Here is a 27,179-nt window from a genome sequence, read left to right on the forward strand (position 1 = left end):
GGACAAAGGCTGCTGTACAGGGAGAAGTGGTGTAGTCCATCCTCTAAACACAGTCCATTCAGGAGGGCCACCTGTTCAGGAGGGCTCATCATAGGGCCCACCTAGTGGCAGTGAAGCAACTAAGGCAGCAGAGTTTGGTACCTCCATTGTATCCTCATTGTGCCATCTGGTAGAGCTTTTCCAAGTAGTGCAGTCTGGCCTGAAGCAGGTAGCGCACTGTGACTTGCTTGCAAGCTGTCTTGAGAATAAATTTGCTTGCATCCAACAGGTTCTTGACTCCACTGTTACAGCAGATGAATTTCAAGGGGTGTCCAGAGCACTGTCTAGTCCTGCTATGTTGGATGACTTTGTTAGTGCCATGGACTAGTTGGAAACAGAGTAGTGGTGGGAGGAACCAGAGCCCAGGGAGTAGTGATGAGTGGTCACAGGGATTGTGAAAAGGTGTCTGAAGAAACTTCAGGAACTTCAGCTGGCAGCTAGGTTGATCACAGGGGCAAGACAGTTTAGAGTGTATGACACTGATTCTAGTTTCTGGGCCCAATTTAAAGTGCTGGTTTTTACCAATAAAGCAATCAACAGCTCAGAACCACAATACCTCAAGGACCACCACCTTCTCCCCATATGAACTGGCCTGGACCCTGAAATCATCATCTGAGGCTCTTCTTTATGTGCCTCCTCCATAAAAGGTTTGGAGGGTGGTGACTCCCCATTTGTGGAATTCCCTCCCCAAGGAGGCTCGTCTGGCATCATTACATACTTAAGACCCCAGGTGAAAAGGTTTTTCTATAAGAAGGCCTTTGGCTGGTTAACATTCTATCACCTTCTAAATGTGATGGGAGGACATTATTGGTTTTTGTTAAATGCATTTTGTGTTCTCAATTTGCATTTTTCTGTTGTGAACCGCTCTGTGGTCTTCGCAAGAAGGGCAGTTTACAAATTTAATTAAATAATAATAATGCAACATGACAGTGGGACATTTATTACAAGCTGGGCATGTGGTTTACTGGTATCCAGAATTGCATGGCCATCTATGCACACCAAAGGCACAAAACCTTTTTCAAGAAATAAGATACCAGTCTTGCCAGAATACTGACATCCTAGTTAGTTTTATCTTTAAAAATAAAAAAAGCACAACTGTATTCTATGTGGATTTTGTTTATACTTTAAGTGAAATGTCTGCCTCACAGAAGAAACTCATATCCAGGTGTTGAAACTCTCTTTATAATATTTGAGTTCCAGTTTGCTCCTCTCAATAAGGACTGTACAGCAGTTGTTCAAATCTGTTTAATAAATGGACCATACAATGTTCAGTTTCAAATTAAAAAAACACAAACAAGAAAACAAAACTCAACCAATAGCGTGTTTTGTGAACATTCTCTATTTACACTTCAACGCTTCCTTGTAACAGTTTTTCTTTAAAAAAAAAATGAACACAAACCAGAGTTGCCATCAGTTTAAAACTTTCACAATTTCTTGGAAGTGCAAAATTACATGTGCACACATGATACGGGTTTCACTTTTTTTATTGCTGTTCTGCCATGTTGCTCACATTTCTCTCCAGATAGGACCAACACAACAAGTTTGCACCTTGCTGCCAAATTGCTTTGAACATTATATTAAAAAGGGATTCTTTGTTGAATCCTTGCAATGCTGACGCTTTTAGGCTTTCCTAGAACATCAGTTTTCTATAGACAGAAGCTGCTTTGTTGGTCCCAAAAGGATTATGATACAAAAACCAGGCACGGCAACTTTCCTTTTTTCAGACAAATGTTTGGTAGCCAGAGAATTTTTTCATGTTTTACAGTTGTATAGAATTCTTCGGATGAGAACAGCTCATTTTCCAAACTAAAGAGAACCTCTGGTTCCACGTAAGGATTTACACTAGAGACAATATCTAGATGTCGCTGCATATTTACCCAGCTTTGCCCTCTGTACTGTGTATCCTCTGCCTGAAGAGTGGTGTGTAACTCAGAAAGTTTGCATCCACCAAATGAAAAGGTTGTTACCATACCTCTATTTTACATCCTATCAATTTCATTTTGGTACGCCCTTACTTGTAGTTCAGCAATGTCTGAAGGGCTGCAAGTCCCATTGGCCATGCTGGCTGGGACTGATAGAAGCTGGAGTCCAGAGCCCCCTAGAGGGCCACAGAGGTTAGCCACACCAACCATAGGCATGGGTGGGCCAAAGTTCCCAAGAACTGTGGAGCTCCTTCCACAAGCCCAAGGGAAATTTAAGAATAATTTCTCCACAGGTAACAGCCCCTTTATGCTGTATGGCAAGTTGCTTTGGAAACTGAGAAGAATGTCAACAGTAGCTTTTGACATGACATTAGGGTCTGCAGTTTATAAAATTGGCGGCGGGGGGGGGGGGGGGTTAAATATTCCACTGGGCTCATATAAGCCCCTTGGCACAAACCTAAGGGCCACCTTGAATCCCAGTCCAGTTTTTGTACTGCTCCTTGCAATCTTTCGCGGCACAGGTTCTTGCCTTCTTCATCATCCTCTTCCACCCAGCCCAGTGTCTTTTGCTCAAATATAAGCATTAAATTGGAACTAGCAGCAGTGCAGGTAAAATAAAAAACAAGAGCGAACAACGGATAGCTACATAATTATGCTGCCTCCCCAACCCTCACGCAAACGAGCACACACGCACGCACACACCACACACACCTGTGAGAATTTGGCAACATTTTCAGCTGCAGAAGGGCAACATAGCGACAAGAGACAGACTTAAGGTGCAAGGTTAAATGCTCCAAAATGTGTATTCAAATATCTTATTGGTAGCCTTGCAACGCCCCCAAAGTGGGCAGTCTGTGGTACAAAAAAAAAAGAATGCCACCTCCTATGTGCTCTCGTGGACTATCAAGAGGACATAATATACAACTTTGCCAAACCTAAGCAGGAATGGAACAGGGAGCCTCTAGTACACAGAACATGCAGGGAGATCTAACTCATTAAGTAGAACATCTAAAGGGGGGGAGGGAAAATACCCCGAACCCAGAAACTTTGTTCCATAGAGGGTGCAGCAATGACATCATTTACGGCACTTAGTGAAAATTCTGCATGCACCAGGTGGGTGGGAGGGAGAAGTGAAGGATGGGCCAGAAAGCGCTTTGAAACAGGTAAGTTTCCTCTAGCTCAACCTTCAGCAACTTTGTGCCTTCCAGATGATTTGCACTATAACTCCCCAAGCAACTCAAAGCAGTGCAAAACAACTGGAGAGCACCAGGTTGGCAAAGCCTGCCCTAGCTGCCTGTCTCATTAGGTCATGCTAACACCAATTCATTCAAAGCAGCTACTTAACAGCGGAGTGCAAAAATCTGAAAAAGAGAATCCATTGACAACAATTCAAGTCCTGGAGGTTTGTGTTTGTTTTAAAGCAATTTTTTTCCCCAAAACAAAGCTGAATATTTTTCAAATTCCCTCCATCTCCCCCACCCCCCAGTTCTGCAAATGCCCAAGTCATTTTTGCTCAAAACGCTTCTGAATCTTGGACCAAATGTTTTAGTTGCAATGCTGGTGACTGAACCTACAAATCCCACTCCAAGCACAGAGACAGCGGCGCAGAGGACATGAAGGGGATGCAAAGAACTCAAAAAAGCTGCTTCTAGAAATAAAAGCATCCTCACTCACAAGCCCAAGTAAGAGGGGGGAACTCCCCAACATCTCTTTCTGAAAAACACAGGGCTCATAATCTAGGTTCATGCTGGAAGATGATAATGTGTTTACCCATGCAGGCACTTGGTTAAGAAGATCAGCTTTTCCAGACTGATGCTTTTGCTGACCGGACTCTGCCCAAAGCAAAGCAATTCCCAGCCTTGCGGGATACAAAGCAGCTGAGTGAGAGGATAAAGGAAACCAGCGGGGAAAGAGAGAAGAGTCAAAGATCCAAAGAACTGCATAACTCACTGTGTGCAGCCAATAGTGCATTGGACTTGTGCTTCAAAAACCAGTAAGCAGGCACACACCTTCCCAAGTGAAGCAGGTGAACCATTCTGGAACCTGGGGAAGGGCTAAAAGCCAGTTGTGATATGAAGTGGAGATCTGATGCTCAAGGTCAGAAATCTCAGCAGCTGCACACAAGCAATGTTGGAGCATTCCTACAGCAGTTCTTTGGGACCTGGCTAAAGAATATGAGCCATAATGCCCAAGTAATGTAAAACACAACAGTGCTCCATTCTGTGGCACGTTTTTTTTTTTTTGCATAGCATTTTGATGGGTTAACATTCTGCCCCAAAAATAACATTTGGAGAGAGAAGGGGGTGGGATGGAGGAGTGAAAATAAAAAGGATGGGATACCTGACTTGACACTCAAAGCTTGAGTGGTAAAATCAGTATTGCCTCACAAGCTGCAAAGCATATGCTTTAACAGGGTGTGCCTACAAAGAGAGTGGCATGGCTGCACAGGTTCAACCTTCCTTTTTTTAACAAAGGTTTTGGCAGTTTAAGGTAATGATCTAAAGAGACAATGTGGCTTGAGTATAGGTGACGTTTCCTTCTCTCACCACATGCCTGCTTTTGTACTAAAATGGCAAGAATGTGTCTGTAACAGAATATGCCAGAGAACCTCCAGCCTTGAAAGCACAAGTAGCTTCTTGTAGGAAGTTTTAAATTCATCATCAGGGGGAGGGGACAGAATACATATGTCTACATAGATAGCAAAGTGCATGTTGTTGTTCTGATCCAAGGAAAAGCCAAGGGGTTTTTTGTTTATTTGCATGGGGATGGCAATAATTAAAAGCAGCAGAAACCATCAGGGCAGTTTTGAGAACATGCTGGACCTAAAACTATTCTAAAACAATAAAGAAAAAATAGAATGAAACTTTAGGAAAGAAAAATAAAGACTTTGTGGATTGCAGCTCAATTAATGGAAAAGCAGCCAGCCTCTCGCTAATCTCTATCGCTTGCATTTTAGTACACATGCTGCCAAAGCAAACAAAAATCTCATAACACGACCCACCACATAAGCTATAGGAAAACTCCAAAGTATGAGGGGGCTGCTGGGGGAATATTGTGGTGTAAACGCTGAGAATATATAAGTGATTTGAGTAAGTTTTGGCAATAAGACTCGGCACCGTATAAAAATAACACTTGGTAATAAAAAATTTCATCGGCATATAAAAAAAAGTCAGGACATCAATTGATAATGGAGTTTCTCGTTTGTGCTCATGGGGCAGGCAAAAACATTCTTCCTCTTGCAAAACCCCGTTTGTTAGAAATGTAGTTTTTAAATTAAAAATTTAAAAAAAAAATCCTCTCAAGAAATACATCAGGAACAATAAAATCAACATCAAATAAAAACAAAAGAACAAAAACAGGTTTCATCAGCAGCTCTCCAAATTCATATGTCATGTTAAAAGTGCACAGAATTTTAACCCATCGTGAGGCTGTGAGGCTAACATGAAACTGAAAGCTTTGTGAACGTTAAAAAAAGAACTCCTAATACCTTCAAGATGGAGATTTTTTGGACCACCACCGAGACAAGAGTATCCTTGGTTTGCTTTTCTTTTCCTTTGAAAGGTGAACGAACATCAACATTTTGCAGCATTGCAGTAAGGCACTCGCCCACAGTTGAGTATGTGACTGTTGCATTAAAAGGGCAGCAGCTATCCCACTTTTAAACAGGCGGAAGACAAGTTTCCTTTTCGGCATTGTGGTAAGTGCTGGGGGTGCCTTACGTTATTATTATTATTATTATTTATTATTATTATATATAAAGGGGAGAAAATTTCTTCATAGGGAAGGGTAAGAGTGTTAAAATTAATCTATAAACTACTGGCTTTTTCTTCTTCTTCACCAATTAAAGCATCTTGTATCCTAAAATATTAGTTTTTATAAATCTAGTCATCTGTTTTAAGGCTCTACAAATCCCATTTCCCCCACCCATCCCAAACAATAACAAACAAAAATCTTACCAGCGTTTGATTTGGCATTGGAGAACCAAAACAGTTATTTCACAGTCGAGAAAGTCTAATATTGCGTCCCCCGCCCCCCGCCCCGTCCCAATAATGAAAACCATTTTGTTTTTTTCGTAACAGGAAGTCAGATCTCTTCCTTGGTTTAAATACTTAGTGTGTTTGGTCAGGTAACTAGAAAGCCTGAAAAACAAAGACTACAAAGGTGTGTTCATCCGGTTAAGTGGCTCTCCTGCATTCATTCCAGAGGATGCTGGTTTCCTGCCTCCAACGCCATCTGCGCCCTGCAGTGATTTCTCATTGGATGCCCGCAAGGTGCTCCCAATGCTTCCTCTTTTTAAATTATGGCTCCTACAAATCTGAAAGCTTTCTGGAGTGAGGTAAAAAAAGTTATACTTTCAAGCAAAGTACATGGTACGTAAAGTGTCCTGATGAACTTGTACGGCCTTGGCGAGGGCCTGAGGGTCTCGGCCATTACTCTGGCCAGATATGTGACTGCCTTCTCCGCTGAAAGTGGAAGAAACAGGGTGCGAGGGGAAAAAGAGAACAAAGCATTAGTTGTCAACATATAAAACCACTACTTATGAATTGCTTCCATTCCAGGTAAGATGCCTGCAAGCAAATCAGTATTGCCCTAGCAGAAAACTGTCTTAGGTAAAGGTACCCCTGACCGTTAGGTCCACTTGTGGACGACTCTGGGGTTGCGGCACTCATCTCACTTTACTGGCCGAGGGAGCCAGTGTTTGTCCGCAGACAGTTCCGGGCCAGCATGACTAAGCCGCTTCTAGTGAACCAGAGCAGCGCACGGAAATGCCGTTTACCTTCCCGCCGGAGCAGTACCTATTTATCTACTTGCACTTTGACATGCTTTCAAACTGCTAGGTGGGCAGGAGCTGGGACTGAACAACAGAAGCTCACCCCATTGCGGGGATTCCAACCGCCAACCTTCTGATCAGCAAGACCTAGGCTCTGTGGTTTAGACCACGGCGCCACTCACGTTACAGTATCACAAATATCCAGACATAGCCAAAAATAAGTATAAAGTATGGCTGCACAGAAAGGACTTGCCAGGTGGGCTATAACCCTTCTCTGGGGCAGATAAATTATTTGCACCTAGAAAACTAAAGACCAAACTCTGACCTCCGGTCAGCTCAGCGTGATCTGCAGAATCTTCTCTAGTGGTCATTCACTGATCATTGGTGCTGCTGCCGGACAAGGAAGAACCTTCAAGGATCTCAACAGTGAACATCTATGAGATGTTCTACCTGGGACTGAGCTCTCTTGAGTCCACCCCATTCTGCACCACCTCTTTAACAATTAAGCTTCTAGCATCTGGCTGACTGCAAAGCCTTTGAGTGCCTTTTTTGACAAGTTAAGTTATGATGTAATAGATTTATTTTTCAATAATATTATGTTTTAAGACAGAAGTAGGGAACCACAGGACAGGTAGCCAAATGTGGCCTTCCAGGTCTCTGGACTGGTCCTCAGTTCTCTCAGGCCGTACGCTTCACTGGTTCGCACAGTAAAAACAGGGGGTGTATAATGCCATTTCTGTTATCCTGGGTTGGCTAATCAGTAGCCCTCCAAATTCTCTGCAGTACAAAGCCCACCATCCCTGATCATTGGCCAGGCTGGCTACCAACACACCGTGGCATAAAATCGGCTTGGGTGGGAGGGGGGGATCCATGCTGCCCACCACCTGTACCCAATAATGATGGCAACTCTAGCAGGCCCACAGATTCATCAACCCTGCCCTTTTCTCAACAAAGCCTAAGGACCCTATCCAGTGCTAGTTCTACTCAAGAGTGGATCCATGAAATTAATACACAGGACTAGCTCAGGCCCATTAATTTCTATGGATCTACTCTGCGAAGAACTAGCAATGCATATAACCCTAGGTATGTGTAACTGAAACAATCATATACCCTTCCCTTGTTTCCCTCTTCTGCCTCCCACTTCCCCTCCCCTCTTTCAGTTGTTTTTCAGATGGCAACCCCTTCGAGCAGCGACCTGCCCTCTTGTGCTCCATAAAGCACCATGCCTATTGGTGGAATAATGCGACAATCAACCCATCAGGGACTCTACAAATGGGATGTACCTGACATACAAATATGTTCCTTCAGAACTGAAGACACACATTCAAACCCAGGTGTCATTGGGCTTCCACCACACGGTGATGATGGTGAAGGAAAACAAGTTACCGTGGAGCCACAGAACTGCCCTAGTCTATCCTGCTCCATGCATGGAAACAAACAAGTAGAGATACTACATGTACAGACACCCAGCTGCTCACCTGTCATGCTCTTTGTCCACAAGGTGATATCGCGCCCGAAATGCCACCAAGCGGGCATAGTATGCTGGTGCTGGGATAGAGACTGAGCGAGTGCAGCGTACGTAAGTGTGGCAAAGCTGGTAGGTGAGAATCTGAAGCTCATCCGCTGTAAACCGGTTGTCATCCCAAAGAACGTAATAATGGGAAGGTCTGCTTGTACCCTGGATGGGAAGAAGAACTGGACTCAGTAGGGTACACAGGGAGGAATGATGATAACTTCCTAAGTGCAGTGGAAAGATGGTCCATCTACAGAGGTAGTGGCTAACCTTTTCAGTCCAAAGGCTGCATGCAAAAGCAGCCAATGCACACGCAATCTGGTCCATGGGTTTGCCACCCCTGTGCTAGGTGGCCTTAGACAAGAACTCCCCCAGCTTCCAATCCCCACTGGCATTATGGATATAATAATATCAACATCTTACTAGGCTGACATATGGATTACTGAGCTAATATGAAGTGCTCTGTGCATTCAAGAACCTCTAGGTAAATTCCAACCACCACTATGGTGACCCACAAAACCCAGAGGCCACCGCCTCAATTTGGTCCCTTTGTTATCTTCCCTCGTGGTCAACTCCATGTAACAGAGCCAACTGCTGCTCCTTCCCCAGATCTACAGCCCCCATAGAACCTCTGCTTCAGGGAGCCACAATAAGCTGGTGCCCATTCACCAGCTCCTTCCTTGCTATTGACTCCCTCCGCAAAAAGAGAACAGGGATTATAGGGGTAGGAAGACTGAAGTATACTTTGGGATTCCGGCTATTATCTAAATCACCTCCTCTCCCTAAATAAAAAAAGGTCATTAATACACAGTACCTGAATGCCAGCATGACTACACAGGTAGAAGTCAAACTCAAACGGATGAGTAATGTTTGTATCCACTGTTGTTCCTGCTGGAATGTTCCCACTTTTACCGATCTGCAGAGTTTATTACAAAGGAAACAAAAGCGTAAATGCTGTTAGCAAGAGCAATTGTCTGGGATGTTTAAGCAAGATGCTAAGAAAGACGGATGTTAAGCAAGGCTAAGAAAAAGCAATTGCCTGGGATGCCTCCACTATCCTTTAGGGATCTCAAGCAAGTTAGTTAGGGAACTCCTGTGCCAAACAAAATAAAAGAGAAAAATTAAATTAGCTTCGTATCATAAACCTCTCAAGCTTTATTAATGCTATCAGCAATCCCACAATTGCCACTTGTTAGGCCCCGTTGATCTGTGTTTACACAACCAAAAGAACTAATTTGAAGCATGCCCCATCACTGATCCTCACCCTCTCATTCTTATCTGCACAGAAGAGGCGAGTGTGGTGTCGTTTCTGCACAACAATGTAAGTAATGCCTGGCTGGTAGTCCTTCTCCAATTTGATGCAGGCGTCACGGATGGCCAGGAGCTCATAATGAAGGATCTAAGAGAAAAGCCGCCGTAATGCTTTAAAAGGTAGAAGGAAAAAGAAAACACCATGCTGCCCCCACTTCTGTTTCTAGAAAGATAATCTATTCATTGAGCCATTTATTATTATTATTATTTTTTGCTTGATCATATGAAGAGTATTTTTTTAATTAAAAAAAAAAGATTGAGGCCACCTTATTCTAAGGCATGATTCCAGCTAATTGAAAACTTTTTCACCCAGTAAAATGGACTGGAAGTGAATTTAGCACAACTCAACAAAAGATAAAGCACTTTGTAGGACAAATGTATGGTTAATTTACTGAGCTTTCTGCCCCAAGTTGTAGGCACATCTACAAGCTTAAGGTGGCTTTAAAGGGGGGGGGGAGGCAAAAATCACGAAGAAAGAGAGGCGTATCAACAGCTATTAATACCTAAATGGACCCTCCTGAAACATTTACTCCTGAAAATCAGTAGCTGTTGCCCTTGCGCCCTGCCTCTGGGTCTCCCATAAGCCAGGGCTGGGAAATTTGGGGCCCTTTAGATCAGTGTTTCCCAACCTTGGGCCTCCAGCTGTTTTCAAACTACAATTCCCATCATCCCTGACCACTGGTCTTGCTAGCTGAGGATTATGGGAGTTGTAGTCCAAAAACAGCTGGAGGCCCAAGGCTGGGAAATGCGGTTTTAGATGTTATTGGGCTCCAGTTTCCATCATTCCCAGCCACCAAGACAAATGGGATGGTGGAAGTTATGGCTGTCAACAAAATCATAATCCCCACCATCATCATCTGCAGGGCCACAGGTCCCCCAGACCTAGACTAAATGGACCTTTATTTATTTTATAAAATTTATACACCACTTGATTGTAAAAAATCTTAAAGCGGTTTACAAAAATCCAGTTAGTCAAATTCAACAGAACTTATCTACTACTGAAGCCCACCTTAAACTGGGCAATTCCTAACCTGAAGCCACTGCAAACCTCTGTCCTTTCTGCCTAATGTGAACAAAGCTTCCTGCGCAGGATCCATTCCCCCTGGTACTACTGAGGAAAAGAGGCCCCCCTCACCTGTGGGAGCTGTCCCTCCGGCACTCCATCACGGTAGAAGATTATGCGGGTGGGTTTGAAGCGAGTGGACTTGTAAAACTGGATGAGGAGCTCTCTCACCATGTACGACAGGTCCTCTATGATCTCCTGCCGGGGCCGCTGAACCCGCACGGTGGCACAGTAACGGCTTGGGTGGGCATCCATACTGCCCACCACCTGCAGCCCATAAAGAGCAAAAGTGTGAAACTTGCACGCCACTGAAGCTGAGAATTGTTGTTATTATTATTTTTAAGAATTTTGCCCCTGTATTATTTCTGTCATGCTTGGGTGTGGGTGCAGGGAGCAATCCTGATGAAAGTGAAGGACTGTCAACTGGTGAAGACAAATGGGAGAGAACAGGCTGAAGACAACGCTGCCTCTCCCTACGCTAGGGGACTTAAGAGGCAACTCCCTAGATGTCTGTGCTAGGCTACATGGTAAAAGGTAAATGTAAAGGGACCCCTGACCATTAGGTCCAGTCGTGGCTGACTCTGGGGTTGCTCATCTCGCTTTATTGGCCAAGGGAGCCGGCGTACAGCTTCCGGGTCATGTGGCCAGCATGACTAAGCTGCTTCTGGCAAACCAGAGCAGCACATGGAAATGCCGTTTACCTTCCTGCCGGAGTGGTACCTATTTATCTACTTGCACTGGCATGCTTTCAAACTGCTAGGTTGCCAGGCTACATGGACACAAGGCAAATGTACCTATGTGAGCCTCTCACTGAACTCCATCCTGAATGAGCAGGTTGGTGCACAACTGAGGTGGTGGCCAAGTGCTCCAGACAGGAAAAATGTCTTATACCGAACCAAAGCTATGGTCCATCTAGCTCAGCATTGTCTACACTGATTGGCAATGGTTTTCCCGGGTTTCAGGTAGGAGACATTCCCAGACTTCCCTGGAGACTGAAACTGGGACTTTCTGCACACAAAGCATGTGTTCTATCTCTGAACTATGGCTCTTCCCTTACTGATGATCTGGGGCCAAGCCAGCCTATTACACACCACAACATTTGAGAGGTAAAACTTACAGCTGTTATAGAAGGCTTCTTTCCATCACCTGCTGGGGGATGAGTCACATCAGCTCCAAGGAATATGACTGGCTGCTGAAAGACGGCAGACCTGGGAACAAGATTGAGTAGAAGATTTAGTACCAAATACAACCAGAGATATTTTTTTTATTAAAAAAACTAGCATTTTGTGGGGAACACCCTTCTGCAAAAGCTAGCTGGCCAATGTTTTGTAGCTAAATTAAAGCAAGTTACTTCCTTCTGTTAAAGCAAGTTACTGACAAGCAATATAATCAGAGTTACATGCTTTTATCTCCCCAGTCTCCTCCCTGAAATTCCAAGCCAAGTCCCAAAGAACTCCTCCTGAAAGTGTGTTCATCAGGCTCCTTCGCTGGCGATTTTCCACTGCCAAGAGAAATCTTGGTATTTTCAGTAAGCTCTTCCTCTGGGCTGACTTACTGCGTTCCAAACTGCCCACATTTCTTTTTAATATATTTCTTTATTCATATTCATTTTTTAAAAAACAACAAAGTAACAGCTGGAGACAAAAACGATGAGAAATCTGATAAAAAAGCTCTCATAAAGTATTCAGTGTAGTTGTATAACTGGCTGAATGTTTAAACCATGAAACATTTCAGGTGATCCTTTTATTACTGCTTAATTGTTAAGAGTTATGGTTCTGTAGTAATTTTGCATTTTTAAAAAAATCTGGACTGTAAACTTGGTTTACAATCCAGATTTTTTAAATTAAAAAATGCAAATGCAAAGCACTGGAGAAATAGCGGAGAGCGTTGCCTATAAAATATTGGAAATTATGAACAGGGCAAAAAATGAGCAGTTACATAATTCCACTTACTATGTGTAGTTCATTCTAGGACAAAGACTCAAATTTCTCAGTTCAACAGGAAGGTTCTTCGGATGCAGGTTATATGTTCCTTTGTTTGACATCTTGCGGCTGCCCCCTTGTGGTCCCTGGGAGAGCATCCCAGGGGCCATAGGATAGCACAGATCTCCCTAGGTAGACGAGGTCCACCCATAAAGGAACCCATCTTGCAACCACAGTCACCTCCTTGGCCATTAGTGCTACAGCAGTAGAGAGCGGCAAAGAAGGTTGCATTTCAGATGTAGGGGCAACTCAAAGGAGCCTTTGGATCCTCTGGTTCACAAGCTCTCCTGTTCTCCTAACGTATCTTCAGATTTGGGAACTGGGGGGTGGGAAGGGTGGAGGACACCAGCAGCCTTGTGGCTGGCATACTCCCCCCCCACCCCTTCTTTTGGGTTCAGTGGGAGAGAAATGTGTATTAAAAAGGCTGACAGAAGACTGGGGGAAAGGGAGGAAGGCACAAGTCCAATAGGGCTTTGGATATGGTACGTTGGTCTGCCTTGAGTTCTCCCTCTCCCACTCTCTTTTGGACTCTCTGCGCCCAAGTGCTTGATGTGACTACTGGGGCCAGAACTTCACTTTTTGTTTCTAAATGAGAGCCAAAGCTGAGATTATCAGGGTCACAAGTATGGATGTCAGAATCCTGACAGAAATGGGAATAGAAATTGCCGGTGCAAATCAATCCAGTAAATATGATCAGTATTCATTGTTGCTGTTGTTGTTTTCCATCCACAAACAATACACAACTGATTAAGTCCCCCACCTCACCCCGCTTTGCGCCTCGTTTACTTTGCACTGAAATGAATGGGGTGGAATGACGGAATGCCAGTGTAGCTTACATAAATTACATGTGTTACGTAATTTCACCACAGTGGATGTGGAGATGAACAGCATAGTTTGGGGTGGAATACGAATGGCAGAACAGAAACAGTTGCATGCAACCAATACAGGACAAAATGGAAATCAATGCTTTCTTACATCCCTAATCATGTGTTCTTGTTCAGTTACACCAGGGAGCAGAGTGTGCTTGTGTGAGCTACAACATCACTGGGCGGCGGGGGGGGGGTGTTTCTAGTGAAGGTACTTCCCTTCCATCCCACTTGGCAAACGTACCGCTGGTGAGGCACCAGGATGTTGTTGATCCCGCCGAGCTTGACATTGATCTTGAGGCAGAGGTTGGAAAGAGTCTGTGGCGATGTCTTCACAACATTCTTGACCTGCACGCACTGGGTAGCCATCCCCAGAAGCGTGTCCCCCACACGCTTTACCTCCGCTGCAGACAGAAGAGTAAAAGCTTTTTAAAGCAACAGGCACCTTGCGGCTTCTCCTTGAAAAGGATATCAGGAACATATCTGGGGAAGGTTTCCATTTGACTTGTGGAGGGATAAGGCAGTAGCTATAAGAGAGGCTGAGAATTCCAGAGCTGATTTTAAAGCATGTGGGTTTGTAGACCTACATGCACTGTATCGCTTCAAACTACAGACAGCGCAGGGGGGCAAATGACACAAATCTTAATTTTCCTTTTTTCATCTTGAAAATATGCTCCTAAAATCTGTAACTACAGAGGCTGGATTACCGTAATAAACTCTATGTGGGGCTGATCTTGAAGACAATCCAGAAACTCAACTACAGTGGTACCTTGGGCTAAGTACTTAATTCATTCCAGAGGTCCGTTCTTAACCTGAAACTGTTCTTAACCTGAAGCACCACTTTAGCTAATGGGGCCTCCAGCTGCCGCCGGACCGCCGGGGCACGATTTCTGTTCTCATCCTGAAGCAAAGTTCTTAACCTGAAGCACTATTTCTGGGTTAGCAGAGTCTGTAACCTGAAGCGTATGTAACCCCAGGTACCACTGTAGTGCAGAACTGCCAGATCGCTAACAGAGATAGAAGAGCAGCCCTGCGGCATCAAGCTGAAGGGCCTATGAGGTCCAGCATCCTGTCCTCACATTGGCCAACCAGATGCCTATGAGAAACCTGCAAGCTTTCTCATAACATGATATGCAGCCAACAGGAACAAAAAAAAGAAAGCTCTTCACCACTTCCTGTACACTTTGCTTTAGGAACGCAGGAAGCTTCCTTATATCAAGTGAAACCATCTGGCTCAGTATCGTCTATACTGACTGGCATCTCTCCAAACTGTGCCTGGAGATGTTGCAGTTGAACCTGGCACTTTTTCATTCTACCACTCAGCCACAGCTCTCCCCAAGAGGTGGGATCTATTGCATCTGTTCTGAAACAACATAACTGGCTCCCTGTCCACTTCCAGGCTCAGTTCAAAGCGGTGATGCTTATCTGCAAAGAATGAGACCCAGCTACTGGTTGGATCTTCTCCCACACGCCCATGGATGTCCAATTTAAATAAGGCAGTCAGCAGAAGCCATGGAGAGTACCTTTTCAATGGTAACAACCTTGCCTGTGAAATTGCTACCTGAGGAAGGTTTGTCTGGCTCCTACTTTATTGTTGTCCCTACTCAGGCTTTCAAAAAGCTTTTACAGTTTTTAAGTTTTCCTAGGTTTCTACTTTTACTGGAGGCCGTTTGTTTGTTTGTTTGTGCTTGTTATTGTGGGATTTTGTTTGTTTGGCCCAGAAAAAGCCAACTAACTTTGAAGGTGTGGGATAAATCTTTTTAACACTAAACATCTAACTTCTCAAGAAAAGGGGTTTTAGCCTAGTCACGTCCCTGCTGCACTAACTTTCTACGTTCAAAGGCACAGGTTGTCCTTTAAAAAGAAATACATAGTAGTAGTAGTCATCGTCATCCAGTGGCGTAGCGTGGGGGGTGCAGGGGGGGCTGGCCGCACCGGGCGCAACATCAGGGGGGGGGCGTGCTTGCACTCGCAGCTCTCTGCCCCTACCTGGCTCACTCACTCTCTCTCACTGCAGTGCTGGCTGTGCGAATCCGATCCGAGCCGCCGGGTCGCTGCCCACTGTGGAGGGGAGGGTGCCAGGCGTGCGGTGCGGTGCGGAGAGAGAGAGAGAGGGACTATCTGGGGGAGGGACAGTGCAGCGGGGGGGGGGGCGGGTGCAAATTACTTGCCTTGCCCTGGGTTAGGGGGCGCAAATTACTTGCCTTGCCCCGGGTGCTGACAACCCACGCTACGCCACTGTCGTCGTCGTCATCATAGTATTTACATTTGTTCACTGTCCTTCTTTCAAAAACCAAAGGGCAACCAAAGCAGATTCTGTGCCAAAATCAGGCCTAAACCACAATTAAAACAGATCTAGAAAATCAGCTTTCTCCAAGAGCACATGGATCTGGTCTGCAACCGCCCACTCAAAAACCTTGTCCGAGAAGGGGAAATTGGCATCTGGAAGTGTTGGATTATTAAGGGTTCAATGGACAGAAATTCCCTTTTGTCCTCCCCCCTCCCAGCAACTCCCTCCTTTCCTGTTAACATACCATACACCGGCGTCTTCCCTGGCAGGATGACTATGATAAGCTGGAGCCCTGAATAGGTGTTCTTAAGGTGACGGAACATGGGCTCCACACTGTCTGCACCTTGTGCATATTTGCAGAAACACGGCTGGCCCTGGATTGGCATCCCTGCATCCTTGGAGATCTTGCGCAGCTGGTCTGTAAAGTTCCTACAGCACGGGGGAAAGAAAATGAGGTTTGAAAGGAGGATGCAGGTAGAGTTTTTTAGGACTGGTTATCCCTCTACTAAGCAGTGCTGTTGCATAGGATGGGGATGGGGAACCCATGCCCCTCCCAACTCCCATTAGTCCCAGCCAGCACAGCCAACACTCAAGAAAGCTGGGAGCTGCAGTCTAGAGGGCCACAGGTTTCTCATCACTGCACTGAGGGGTGTGTTGGGTCCAGGATGGAGAACCTAGCCCAGGGGACTCAAAATCCATCTCAAAAGTCTGCAAGTTGTCCCTAAGCCCACAGGAAGCAGTGAAGGCAGCGATGGGAACCAGTGGCCCTCCAGTTGTTGTATTTTTGACTACAACTCCCATCATCCCTGACCACTGGCTACTCTGGTGGGCTAATGGGAGTCCAACAACATTGGGAGGAGAACTTGCGGCCCACCCAGGCATGAAGGAACCATCTCCCAGCAATCGCCCATAGCCCTGGATGGGAGGGACAACCCTGCAATACCCAGGAACAAGGCCCCAGGTTCTACAGTAGATGAGTAACTGCTGCCAGCTTCTCAACACCAGTTTTCCAAGGGAATCCTCAAAAAACTGCCACACACATTTTGAAGGAGGTGGGCTACCAGAATACATTATGCGGCTGCTTCAATATTTGATCCAGCTTCCCTTTAGAAATCTAGGAAGCTGCCTTATACCAAGACGAGCTATTGACCCATTAAACTCAGTTTCACCTACACCTTTTGAATTCTAACTGGAGATGCCAGGGATTGAACCTGGCTCCTTTTGCTTGCAAAAAGTGACTCTAAGCCGTGGCCCTTCTATAGCCATGTCCAGTTCCCCACACCCACAAACATACCACTCACTTACTTCAGAACTTCTTCCCTGCATTGCTTCTGGGGGGCGAAACAGGCTATGGCCCAGACTTTGATCTCAATGCCATTGTAGAACTGCTTCCCCCTCATGTCCCATACCCCCTGGTTGGGTGTGGCGATGGCACGGTTCTGCAGGGAAAGAAAATGGTGGGTTGGTCTTTCAAAATAAACACCACCTACCAGGGGAGTTTGGGGATCATTTGCCCTACATCCCCCACACAGATAACCATTTGAAAGTATGGCCAGTCAATTGGGGGGGGGGGCTGGGGTTCATCTGGCATCAATATCCAAGCTTAACTGTTTATTTCAGGACAGGGGTCTATACAGTATAGCAGCCTGTTTTCACAGTGGCCAGTCAGATGCCTGTGGAAAGCCTACAAGCTGGGCCTAAGCGCAACAGCATTCTGCCCAACTGTGACTCCCAGCAACTGGTAAACGAGATGCATACTGCCACTGACAGGGGAGGCAAAATATAGCCATTCTGGCTAGTAGCTTGTGCTCCATGCATTTGTCTGATTCTCTCTCAAAGCCATCCAAATTGGTGACTACCCCCACCAATCAATATAAATAATAAAAATAAACAAGTTTCCCTATTAAAAACAGCACCAAATTCAAACACTTAGAACTATTTAAAAGCACCAAAACAAAATGCGCAACAGCCGGCCTCAGAAGACTCTGCCACAATCGTCAGTTAGCGGCCAAAAGCTTCACTAAACAAACAAAGTTATTTCCCTGCCAACAAAAGGGAAGCAAAAGGGGACCAGCCTAGATTCCCCTGGAAGGGAGCTCCACAATCCATTGCGAGCAGCCCCCGAGAAGGCCCTCTCTTGTGCCCTTGCCTGTGGTGGGACAGATATAATTTTATTCTGTAAGCCATCTTGAAAGATAAAAGATATTAGTCATTAAATTGTAGAATTGTGGAGCTGGAAGGGACTACGAGGGTCATCTAGTCCAGCCCCCCCCCCCCCACAATGCAGGAATCTTTTGCCCAATGTGGGGCTTGAACCCACAATCCTGAGAATTAAACACAATTTATATGGTGACTGATGGAAGGCTTTGGGGAGGAGGTGTCAAAATGTCCATTCCTTAGATATTAGAGTCAGTTACTCTAAGAGAATCTGCCACCCTCCACCACCACGAGCGATTGAGAGACCCTTGGGTGCTTACCCGTCCTCCATACTGTAAAATTGGGGCTGGCAGGACACGCCCAGTCACTTCAGTCATGTCATCCTTCACCTTTATGCCAAACTCCTGTATGTATGGGTCCAGGTTATAACTGGCGTTCTTCATCTGAAAAACAAGGATGGTTACATTTTACTGAGTGCCTCACTTTCTGCATCAACTTTCCCCTTGCTGTGCTTTATGCTGCTCTAAGTTGGCTTTTTGCTGATCTTTCTGCTTTGGTGCTTATGTTTTGTTTTAAGGAAGGGCTCCTTCTGAAAACAGAATTTCCTATTTTATTGTCTATGTGGAGAGCTGAAGCTGGCTATCGGCTTGGTTCCTCAGTTGCCCCACCCACCACAGGGTGGTGACATCAGGTGACTACTTCAAAGGGGATAACTCAGCTCCACTCAACTGATTGGTACCAACAGTGCACCCTCCAAAGGGCTTGTTCTCAGTGCTCATCAGCTGATTGGTGCCAAGAGAAAGCCCCATCAGCTACACTAGGGAATTCTCATCAGGAACTTCTAAGGCAGCCAGTCGTTATGTGGGACAGACTCCACATTTGAATTCACATATTATGTCAGGTGTGGCGCATGTGGGTGGGGTTTGGGGCAAATGGCCTCACATGCCTAATTAGAACCCCTGCCAGGCCAAATTAGGCTCACAGACCGGAAATGGCCCACAGCTGATCTATGTATACATACTGCACAAATAACTTTTAACTTTTTATTTTTCACATATAATAACACACAAAAATTACAGTACATGGAATTCATGGGTGGCACTGTTAGGACGCGGGTGGCGCTGTGGGTTAAACCACAGAGCCTAGGAGTCGCCGATCAGAAGGTCGGTGGTTCGAATCCCCGTGATGGGGTGAGCTCCTGTTTCTCGGTCCCTGCTCCTGCCAACCTAGCAGTTCGAAAGCACGTCAAAGTGCAAGTAGATAAATAGGTACCGCTGCAGCGGGAAGCTAAACGGTGTTTCCGTGCGCTGCTCTGGTTCGCCAGAAGCGGCTTAGTCATGCTGGCCACATGACCCGGAAGCTGTACGCCGGCTCCCTCGGCCAATAAAGTGAGATGAGCGTTGCAACCCCAGAGTCGGTCACAACTGGACCTAATGGTCAGGGGTACCTTTACCTTTTATACAATGCTACCCTTTGTCCCATTATACTTATTTTCATAATACATAGGAAGAATATGAATAGTAATGTTTTGTTTCATATTAAACTATCAAGTCTCTCCAGTAAGGTTATTGTGAAGCTGCTGCTGAGGTTCCAATTTCACAACTTTCTAACCGTAGAATGCACCCAAAGCACTGCCCTACAAAATCACCTTCCATGCTTGTCTGTCTCATCAGTTGTACTTGCTTCGTCAATCTTTCCATTAAGGCATTTTGCTGCATTAAAATTTTCCATTCTTGAAATGTCGCCCCCCCCTCTCGTTTTCTGATTTCTTGCTATTACATGTCTAGCTGCAGCCAATAACATCAATAAAACCTGTTTATATGGTTCATCTGAATTTTGGTCATCAAATATCGTTAACAATGCCAGTATCAGGAAAGGATCTATGTAGTAGCTTATTATTTTACTACATTCCAATAAGATTTACCCCCCAAAAAACTTGTATGACATCACATCCCCACCACATATGTACGTATGTGCCCAATTCTGGGCACCCACATCGTCAACATACAGGACTCACTGCATATATTAAGCTTAGTGTTCTCAGAGTGAGGTATCAACAATGTGTGAGTTTAAAAGAACCTTTTCTCTCTCTTTTTTGCTGAAACTAACTCAAGGGGTTTCCTTTCCACAGCTCTTTCCCATTTTCCATTGTAATATTGAAATTTAGTTTTAAACTTGGCTGGAAAAAATGATATATAAATATAATAAAATATATTTATCCAAACAGAACAGGCTTTCCAACAGCTACACTGGCAAAAAAGAAACACTACTCATAGGAGTGGAAAATATAGGCAATAGTTTAAGCAAAGCATGGGCAGCCAACAGTCTTCAGGATAAATAACACTGGCCTGGCCTGTGAAAGCTCCTAGTGGAACACTTCAAATGATTAAGGTGCTGGGATCTGTCAATGGATCACAGAAAGCTCTACCCAGGTAATGGCAGGATCGCATCACTTCAGCACTGGTTCCATAAGATCTGGAGGGATTTAGGTCAAAGGTTTTGTAGCTTTTGTGGCTAAACACTCAGAAAGCCCCATACTTCCTGCCCTGCCCCATCCTAAAATTCTGGTAGATATGAAGAGATACAAATACTGACAGTAACCTAGAACTCCTGAAGTTTTAAAGTACATGAGTTTTGGTTTGAGAGACTCTGCCATCACTCTGCTGGCAGAAACTACCCGAGCTGTTATGGGGTTGGGTGGAGGCAGATCTCTGCCACAGCCAACCCCATTTGAATTGCACCACTAAGTCATAAAGCTCTCGCCGTCCTCAGCAGCAGTTCAGATACCTTCACTCGCAAGTTGCCAGCCCAAAAGAACAGAAAGCTCACAAGCGCTTGCCGCTTCCCTCCCACAAGAGCAAAAAGACAAGAGGCACATACCAGCCGGCTAATCTCCTCTTGCCTATCCGGGGCAGACCTCGCTGTTGCTTTGATCATGGTGGAGGTCTGATTGTCCGTTAGTTTCTTAATGCACCGCTGGCCAGCCACAATGTTACATACCTGCCAAAGACATTTCTTTTTAATCGTTGTTTTCGTTAAATTACTATCTTGCCCTTTGGCCCCAATACTGGTCTTCCAGATGGACAACAATGAAAGCATAAAACAAACACACACTTAAAACTCAGATCAATGTCAGCAGCAGCATATAAGAACACTTATGGAAAACAGCAGCAGCTTCCAGTTAATCTGGATCAGCCTGCCCCAACCGCCTGGAGAAACAAGGAGTCCTCAGTACACCAGGACTGTTGCTCCTTCTTCAGAAGGAAGTTCTACAAAGCTGGCACCACTACAGAGAAGGCCTTGATTCTTGTGTCAATCAGCTTAACTGCCAATGGTAGAGGAACACAAAACAGGGCCTCTCTGGGGGACCGCAATGCAGAAGGAGATTCATACAGGATATACCGTATTTTTCCGTGTATAAGACGCCCCCTATTTTTTGGGACTCAAAATTAAGAAAATGCACTGTGCACTATCCGTGTATAAGACGACCCCTTATTTTAAACTTCAAAAATTTAGGAAACAATATAGTCTTATACATGAAAAAAATACAGTACATTAGAGGAAAACATAAACTTTGCCTGACCACAGCTATGGAAAACTTGCAAATACAGCCAAATAGCTCCTGAGTCGGGAGCCAATTTCCCATAGATTTTGTGAGTGATCATGGCGCACTTCAATTTGTAAAACTGTTGTACTAACAGCCCTCTCAGAATCTTGGACACACCATTAAGACAGCCATGATCAGGGGCCAGTAAGAGACCATTGGGCAGTGGTTCACACGTGAACATTAAGCCATGGTCAGAAACATGATGCCCAATAGCAGCCGCTGTGCTCCTCCCTTCCCAGAGTCAGGGTGGGAAACCATGGAGAAGCTGACTTAGCATTCTGTGCAAGCCAGCATTCATGGGTTTCTTTTAAAAGAACAAAACCTTGGCTTCCAGTAGTCGTTTGCAAATAAACAATGTTTCACACATTAGGTGAAGTCAGCCATTCTGTGGTTTTGTTTCCCACTTCTGGAAAGGGAGGTGCAAAACAGGTGCAATTCACTGGCATGCACTAGCATGCTACTTGTTCCTGGTAAACCATAGTTCATTTCAAACTATGTTTTACCAGTACGTGTGAACCAGACCAGTGTGACTGGCAGCTTCCTGTGTTCCAATCCAGGATGTATCCACTAGTCACTACTGAGTCCCGCCTACCCTTGATTTGAGCCAAGCAGGCAGAATTTGTGCTGAGCACTTGGCATGGAAAGGGAGAAGGGAATAGGGGGCATCGCATTGAAATTATTCACAAAGGGGACTTTAAAAGGCAGGGTGATTGGGCAAGATTATGAGCCTCCAATTTGTTTCAGACCATTTGTTAAGGGGAAGGATTTAAAAAGATTGTCCCCTCCTTTTCCTTCTCCTTTGCCTTCCTGCCTCTTGTCTTTTTAGTCTATAAGCCTGAGGGTTGTGCTTGTGGTTCTTTTCTGTTTGGAAGACATTATTCGTCTGAAAAGCAGGATAATAAAACACAACAAAGTTAAATTTTAGAAGATGTGACAGGCAGCTCTGAGCATAGAGGGCAAGATTCATAGAACTGTAGAGTCAGAAGAGGCCCTGAGGATCATTGATCAACCCCTGGAATGCAGGAATATGCAGCTGTGTCATATGGAGGACCAAACCCTGCAAATTTGGTGTTATCAACACCACATTCTAACCAGCTGAGAAATCCATGGGACTTTTAAGTTTAAAGCAAGCAGTCAAGATTGGTCAAAGTCCCGTGGTTGGGAAAGAAAGAAAATTCAGCTTATTTCTTTTTCATTATATATTTATTATATATTATTTATTTATTATATTTATAATATATTTATTATATATATTTTTATTCTTTGTGTATAAAATTGTAGTGTTTTGTTTTGTGTCTGTTTGTTTAGGCACTTCTTGTTTTTTTATTTATTTGTTTTTCAGTAAAAATTAAAAGTCTTAAAACAGCTGGAGGCCAAAGCTCAAAAAGCTTCAAAAGGACAAGAACGAGTACAAAACAGAACATACCGTATTTTTCGCACCATAGGGCGCACCGGACCATAGGGCGCACCTAGTTTTTAGACGGGGAAATCAAGTTTCCCCTGCCGGAGGGGTTGCGCACGGCTATGGCACAAGCCAAGGCAGCGTGTGGGATGGATCCCGCTGGCTGCTTTGGCTTCCTCTTTAGCCCCGTGCAATCTCTCCCTGCCGGGAGAGGCTGTGTGGAGCTAAAGAAGCCATAGCCCCGTGCAGCCTCTCCCTGCCGGAGGGGTTGTGCGCGGCTATGGCACAAGCCTGCATTCGCTCCATATTTTTGGAGGGGAAAAACTGCGTCCAATGGAGCGAAAAATACGGTAACTGTTCATGCAAGGGCGCGGGCGCGCACACACACACACTCTCCCCCCCCCCCCCCTATAACAGCAAAGCCTTGAGGTATTTCAAAGCCATTTCCACATCCCATTCCAAAAATGAGTTTTCACCTCCAGAGGTAGATATGTGTGCTTCTGCTCTTGGCCGACTTGAAGACACGGCAAGTGGGGGTACTTGAGCTGGAGGTTGTATTTCTGCTTGAAGTACTGCGCTACTGTGCACTCCACCGTCTGACCGCTCTCCAGCTGGAGAGGGAACCTACACAGAAGAAATCCACAGCTGTTTAGAGAGCCCGCTACAAAACCGGGGAAAAGACCTCGAGCCTCTCCAGACTGATTGGTTTTGCAGGTGAACTCTACAACTTGTACTGCGCATTAGTGGCGAATTTATGCTGGACCATCCACACGTCATTCCGCTTTGTAAGTTGTTGTGTGATGCTTCCCCAACGTTACTGCATTATTGCTATCTGGAAGAGCACTCTTGCCCTATAGGGCAACAAAAGCAGGACAAACAACAACTCCAAAACATTTGTATTATGAGAAGTTGCTGGATTTCGTCAGGCTTTTAATTCCAGGACAGCTTTCCCCACACTGACAGCTGAAACAAGTCACCTAGCAGCAGTGCACACTTCTCCCAAGAAAGTGCCCATCAGTCAGTTCCCAAGGCTTCCTGCATCACCAGACTAACAAGTGTTTTTTCTCATTCCCCTTTCTAAATGCTACCCAACTGATGCTAAATGTCACAAGGTAACAAAGCCAGCCCTCTCCTGAAACACACACGTGTCTCTTCCCCTTCCCCCAAGCTAACAGCCTTACGTTTGGTGGCTAGCCGGCCTCCGAGTAACATTACACACACGGTATTTCCTCTTCATCTGCCCACAGTGAGTCACCTCCACTTTCAAACCTATCAAAAGAGAAAGACATCTGATGTCAATCCATTTATCAGCTTATTGATCCAGTCAACATATAAAACACAGAATGCAAAGGAGGGATAGGGTGTCCCAGACTTTCCACCACGGCCTCAAAAATATTGCCCCTCTTAATTTTGCCTTTTGCTTTGCATCTATTTCCTTTGCGGCCCTGAAAAAAAAAAAACACTTGCCAACTGGGGCCTTTTAGAGTCTCTGCCCTCTTTTACCTTTGATCTCCTTGGTGAAACGGACTCTCTGGGAATCAGTCAGGGGCTTCGGCTGCTCATCAATGTTCCGGATGTCAAGCACCTCACACATGAACTCAATCACTGGCTGGGCCTTGTAGAAGGCTGTCGCTGATACTGTTGTGGAGTGAGCAGACAAGAGTGCAGGTCAGTCCAGGCAACAGAAGAACAAGCATCACGGTCATTTCTTGACTCTCTTTCTCTAGGGGTGCTTCCAGACTGCCACCATTTTGCAGAAGGGGTTCGAGCGCATACCAGAACTTTAGGTTTATGCAATTAACATGGATTTAAGTACTGTCACCCTAGCTCAACAAATCCATTTTTAAATGATTTTTTTGCAGTTTGGAAAGTGACAGAGAAAACAAATGACTAGTGGAAAAACATGTAAATACTCCATAACGAAACCAGGACGATGACAATGATTACTACTACTAGAATTAGTATACCACCCTTCATCCGTAGGTCTCTGGGCCATTCACAGCATAAAAGTAAAATATATAAACACAAAATACATAATAAAAACAAGAACCAAAGAAGAACCCCCTCCCTCAAATGCTCTAGAAAAATCACATTTTAAAAAGCAATGCAACACTTGCAGAAAACCAGATAAGTTTACTTATGTTTATATAATACATTTTTGCTCTGCCTTTTATGAAGCTGCTTAGGGAAACACCAGCCATGCATGCTGTCAGAAAACCTGTGCCTGTGAACTGTCAAAATAATCACCACAATGCAAACTACATCTGACCAGGTTCTTGTTCTCCAGTGAACCTATCACAACAGTTAATTCAGGCACCTCTGGTGAACAGGGCCCTATAGAACCTAAGAGGCATTGTCAACAATCCTTTTTCAGCCACAGACTTCTGGTTGGGTATTCTGAATGTTTTACAGTGATATTTATATACAGTGGTACCTCGGGTTCCATACACTTCAGGTTACAGACTCCGCTAACTCAGAAATAGTGCTTCAGGTTAAGAACTTTGCTTCAGGATGAGAACAGAAATCGTGCTCTGGCGGCGTGGCGACAGTGGGAGGCCCCATTAGCTAAAGTGGTGCTTCAGGTTAAGAACAGTTTCAGCTTAAGAATGGACCCCCGGAACGAATTAAGTACTTAACCCGAGGTACCACTGTATCAGGGTTACATTACTGCATGCATTTAGTTACCATCAATATTCAGCATCATCTTCCACATAGCGGGCCTGACAGACTGGTGGAACCCAAACCAGACCTCCCGACCACCTCCCAGCGGGTGATAGTATCCTTCAGGGGGAGAGAAGAAGGAACGGCCCACTGGCGTGTACCTGGGGAGGCCAAAGAAAATGAAGAACATTAGTCCATGCTATACCCATGTAGGACAGCAAACTTTGGTATTTGAAGTCTAGACTGAGGCACAAAAACCCTTCAAGAATGTCACTGGGCCTCAAATCTTCTTACAGATTTGTCACTAGCATAATTTTGCCCAGTTCTTTCCTCATACCTAGGCACTATTTACTTGGGGTGGGCAGTCTTCAAGGTTGCAAGTTAAAGGATTTCCTTGCTCCATGCATGCCAATCCAATCACTTCAATCTGTGGAACCTGCACCTCTACAAGTGCCAAGAGATGTCCATTCTGCATTTGAAAGCAGTCGTTTTCCTTTAATGAGGCAGCACCTGTGCTTTGGAACACCCTGCCTATTGATATTATGTAGGCACCATCACTGTACTCTTTTAGACACCAGCTGAAGACTGTGAAGAGGCATGAGAGAGCTACTCCCTCACAGAAAATTCCACAAAAATACAACTCCCAGGGCCATGTTGGCTTCATGGATATAATATATCTGTGTGAAAACAGGATAAAAGATGTGCCCAGAGTTGTGTGCATCTTCCCTAAAAAAAAAATTAACTAAATCCCTGATCACGAAAGAAAGTTACCTCATGGAGGCCAGGTGCCTCATGGCAACATCAAGGGCTTGGACAGATTCCAGCGGAACAGGAATCTGCCCGCTCACCAGGGCCTCGTGAAGCATCCGCCAGCTCACAATGGCCATCCACTTGATTGAAACCTTGAATATCCTGTCTTTGCCTTCCCCTGGAATTGTCACCTCAAAGTCAACCTACAAATGACAGAAAAATAAATTAATTTCTTAAAATTGTCTTTTATTGTGTGTTATGATTTGCATTCCACAGTAGTTAGGTTGTAATACAATAAAATACAAGGAAAGAAAGAAAGGAACCATTTAAAAAATAAATATGAATATTTAATTCAGACATGCTATGGGCCACCTGAATGAAGCTCATGGAGTACCTGCGGTCCAGAGTTTTGTGAACCCATACCCTATATGGCATGGCATGGAACTATGGCTTTGGAACCCCTGCCTTATATGGCATGGCATGGAACTATGGCTTTGGAACCCCTGCCTTATATGGCATGGCATGGAACTATGGCTTTGGAACCCCTGCCTTATATGGCATGGCATGGAACTATGGCTTTGGAACCCCTGCCTTATATGGCATGGCATGGAACTATGGCTTTGGAACCCCTGCCTTATATGGCATGGCATGGAACTATGGCTTTGGAACCCCTGCCTTATATGGCATGGAACTAGAACTATGGCTTTGGAACCCCTGCCTTATATGGCATGGCACGGAACTATGGCTTTGGAACCCCTGCCTTATATGGTATGGAACTAGAACTAGGAGTGAAGGATTGAAGAAAAAGAAGTTGCATTAGTGAGTTTGTTAGGCCTGTTGTATAG

At 44.9% G+C, this 27,179-nt stretch overlaps 1 protein-coding gene across 2 annotated transcripts in view; it reads right to left on the reverse strand.

The window, feature by feature from the left end:
- Nucleotides 1-1,269: 1,269 nt before the first annotated feature.
- LOC310683391 (protein argonaute-1) overlaps nt 1,270-27,179 on the reverse strand; it is a 47,939-nt gene continuing 22,029 nt past the window's right edge. For both annotated transcript variants that reach the window (XM_083453288.1, XM_083453289.1), the window contains exons 4-19: nt 26,356-26,537; nt 25,609-25,745; nt 24,427-24,561; nt 24,105-24,192; nt 23,400-23,547; nt 20,795-20,914; nt 18,235-18,357; nt 17,063-17,196; nt 16,002-16,186; nt 13,712-13,871; nt 11,737-11,827; nt 10,692-10,886; nt 9,510-9,644; nt 9,060-9,161; nt 8,211-8,410; nt 1,270-6,424 (exon numbers count right to left, since the gene is read on the reverse strand). In XM_083453288.1, the coding sequence (XP_083309414.1) occupies nt 6,316-6,424; nt 8,211-8,410; nt 9,060-9,161; nt 9,510-9,644; nt 10,692-10,886; nt 11,737-11,827; nt 13,712-13,871; nt 16,002-16,186; nt 17,063-17,196; nt 18,235-18,357; nt 20,795-20,914; nt 23,400-23,547; nt 24,105-24,192; nt 24,427-24,561; nt 25,609-25,745; nt 26,356-26,537 (2,244 nt within the window). In that variant the 3' untranslated portion in view covers nt 1,270-6,315. The remainder of the gene's footprint in view (nt 6,425-8,210; nt 8,411-9,059; nt 9,162-9,509; nt 9,645-10,691; nt 10,887-11,736; nt 11,828-13,711; nt 13,872-16,001; nt 16,187-17,062; nt 17,197-18,234; nt 18,358-20,794; nt 20,915-23,399; nt 23,548-24,104; nt 24,193-24,426; nt 24,562-25,608; nt 25,746-26,355; nt 26,538-27,179) is intronic.

Source organism: Podarcis tiliguerta, assembly GCF_965153285.1.
Source record: "Podarcis tiliguerta genome assembly, chromosome: 8".
Classification (NCBI taxonomy): domain Eukaryota; kingdom Metazoa; phylum Chordata; class Lepidosauria; order Squamata; family Lacertidae; genus Podarcis; species Podarcis tiliguerta.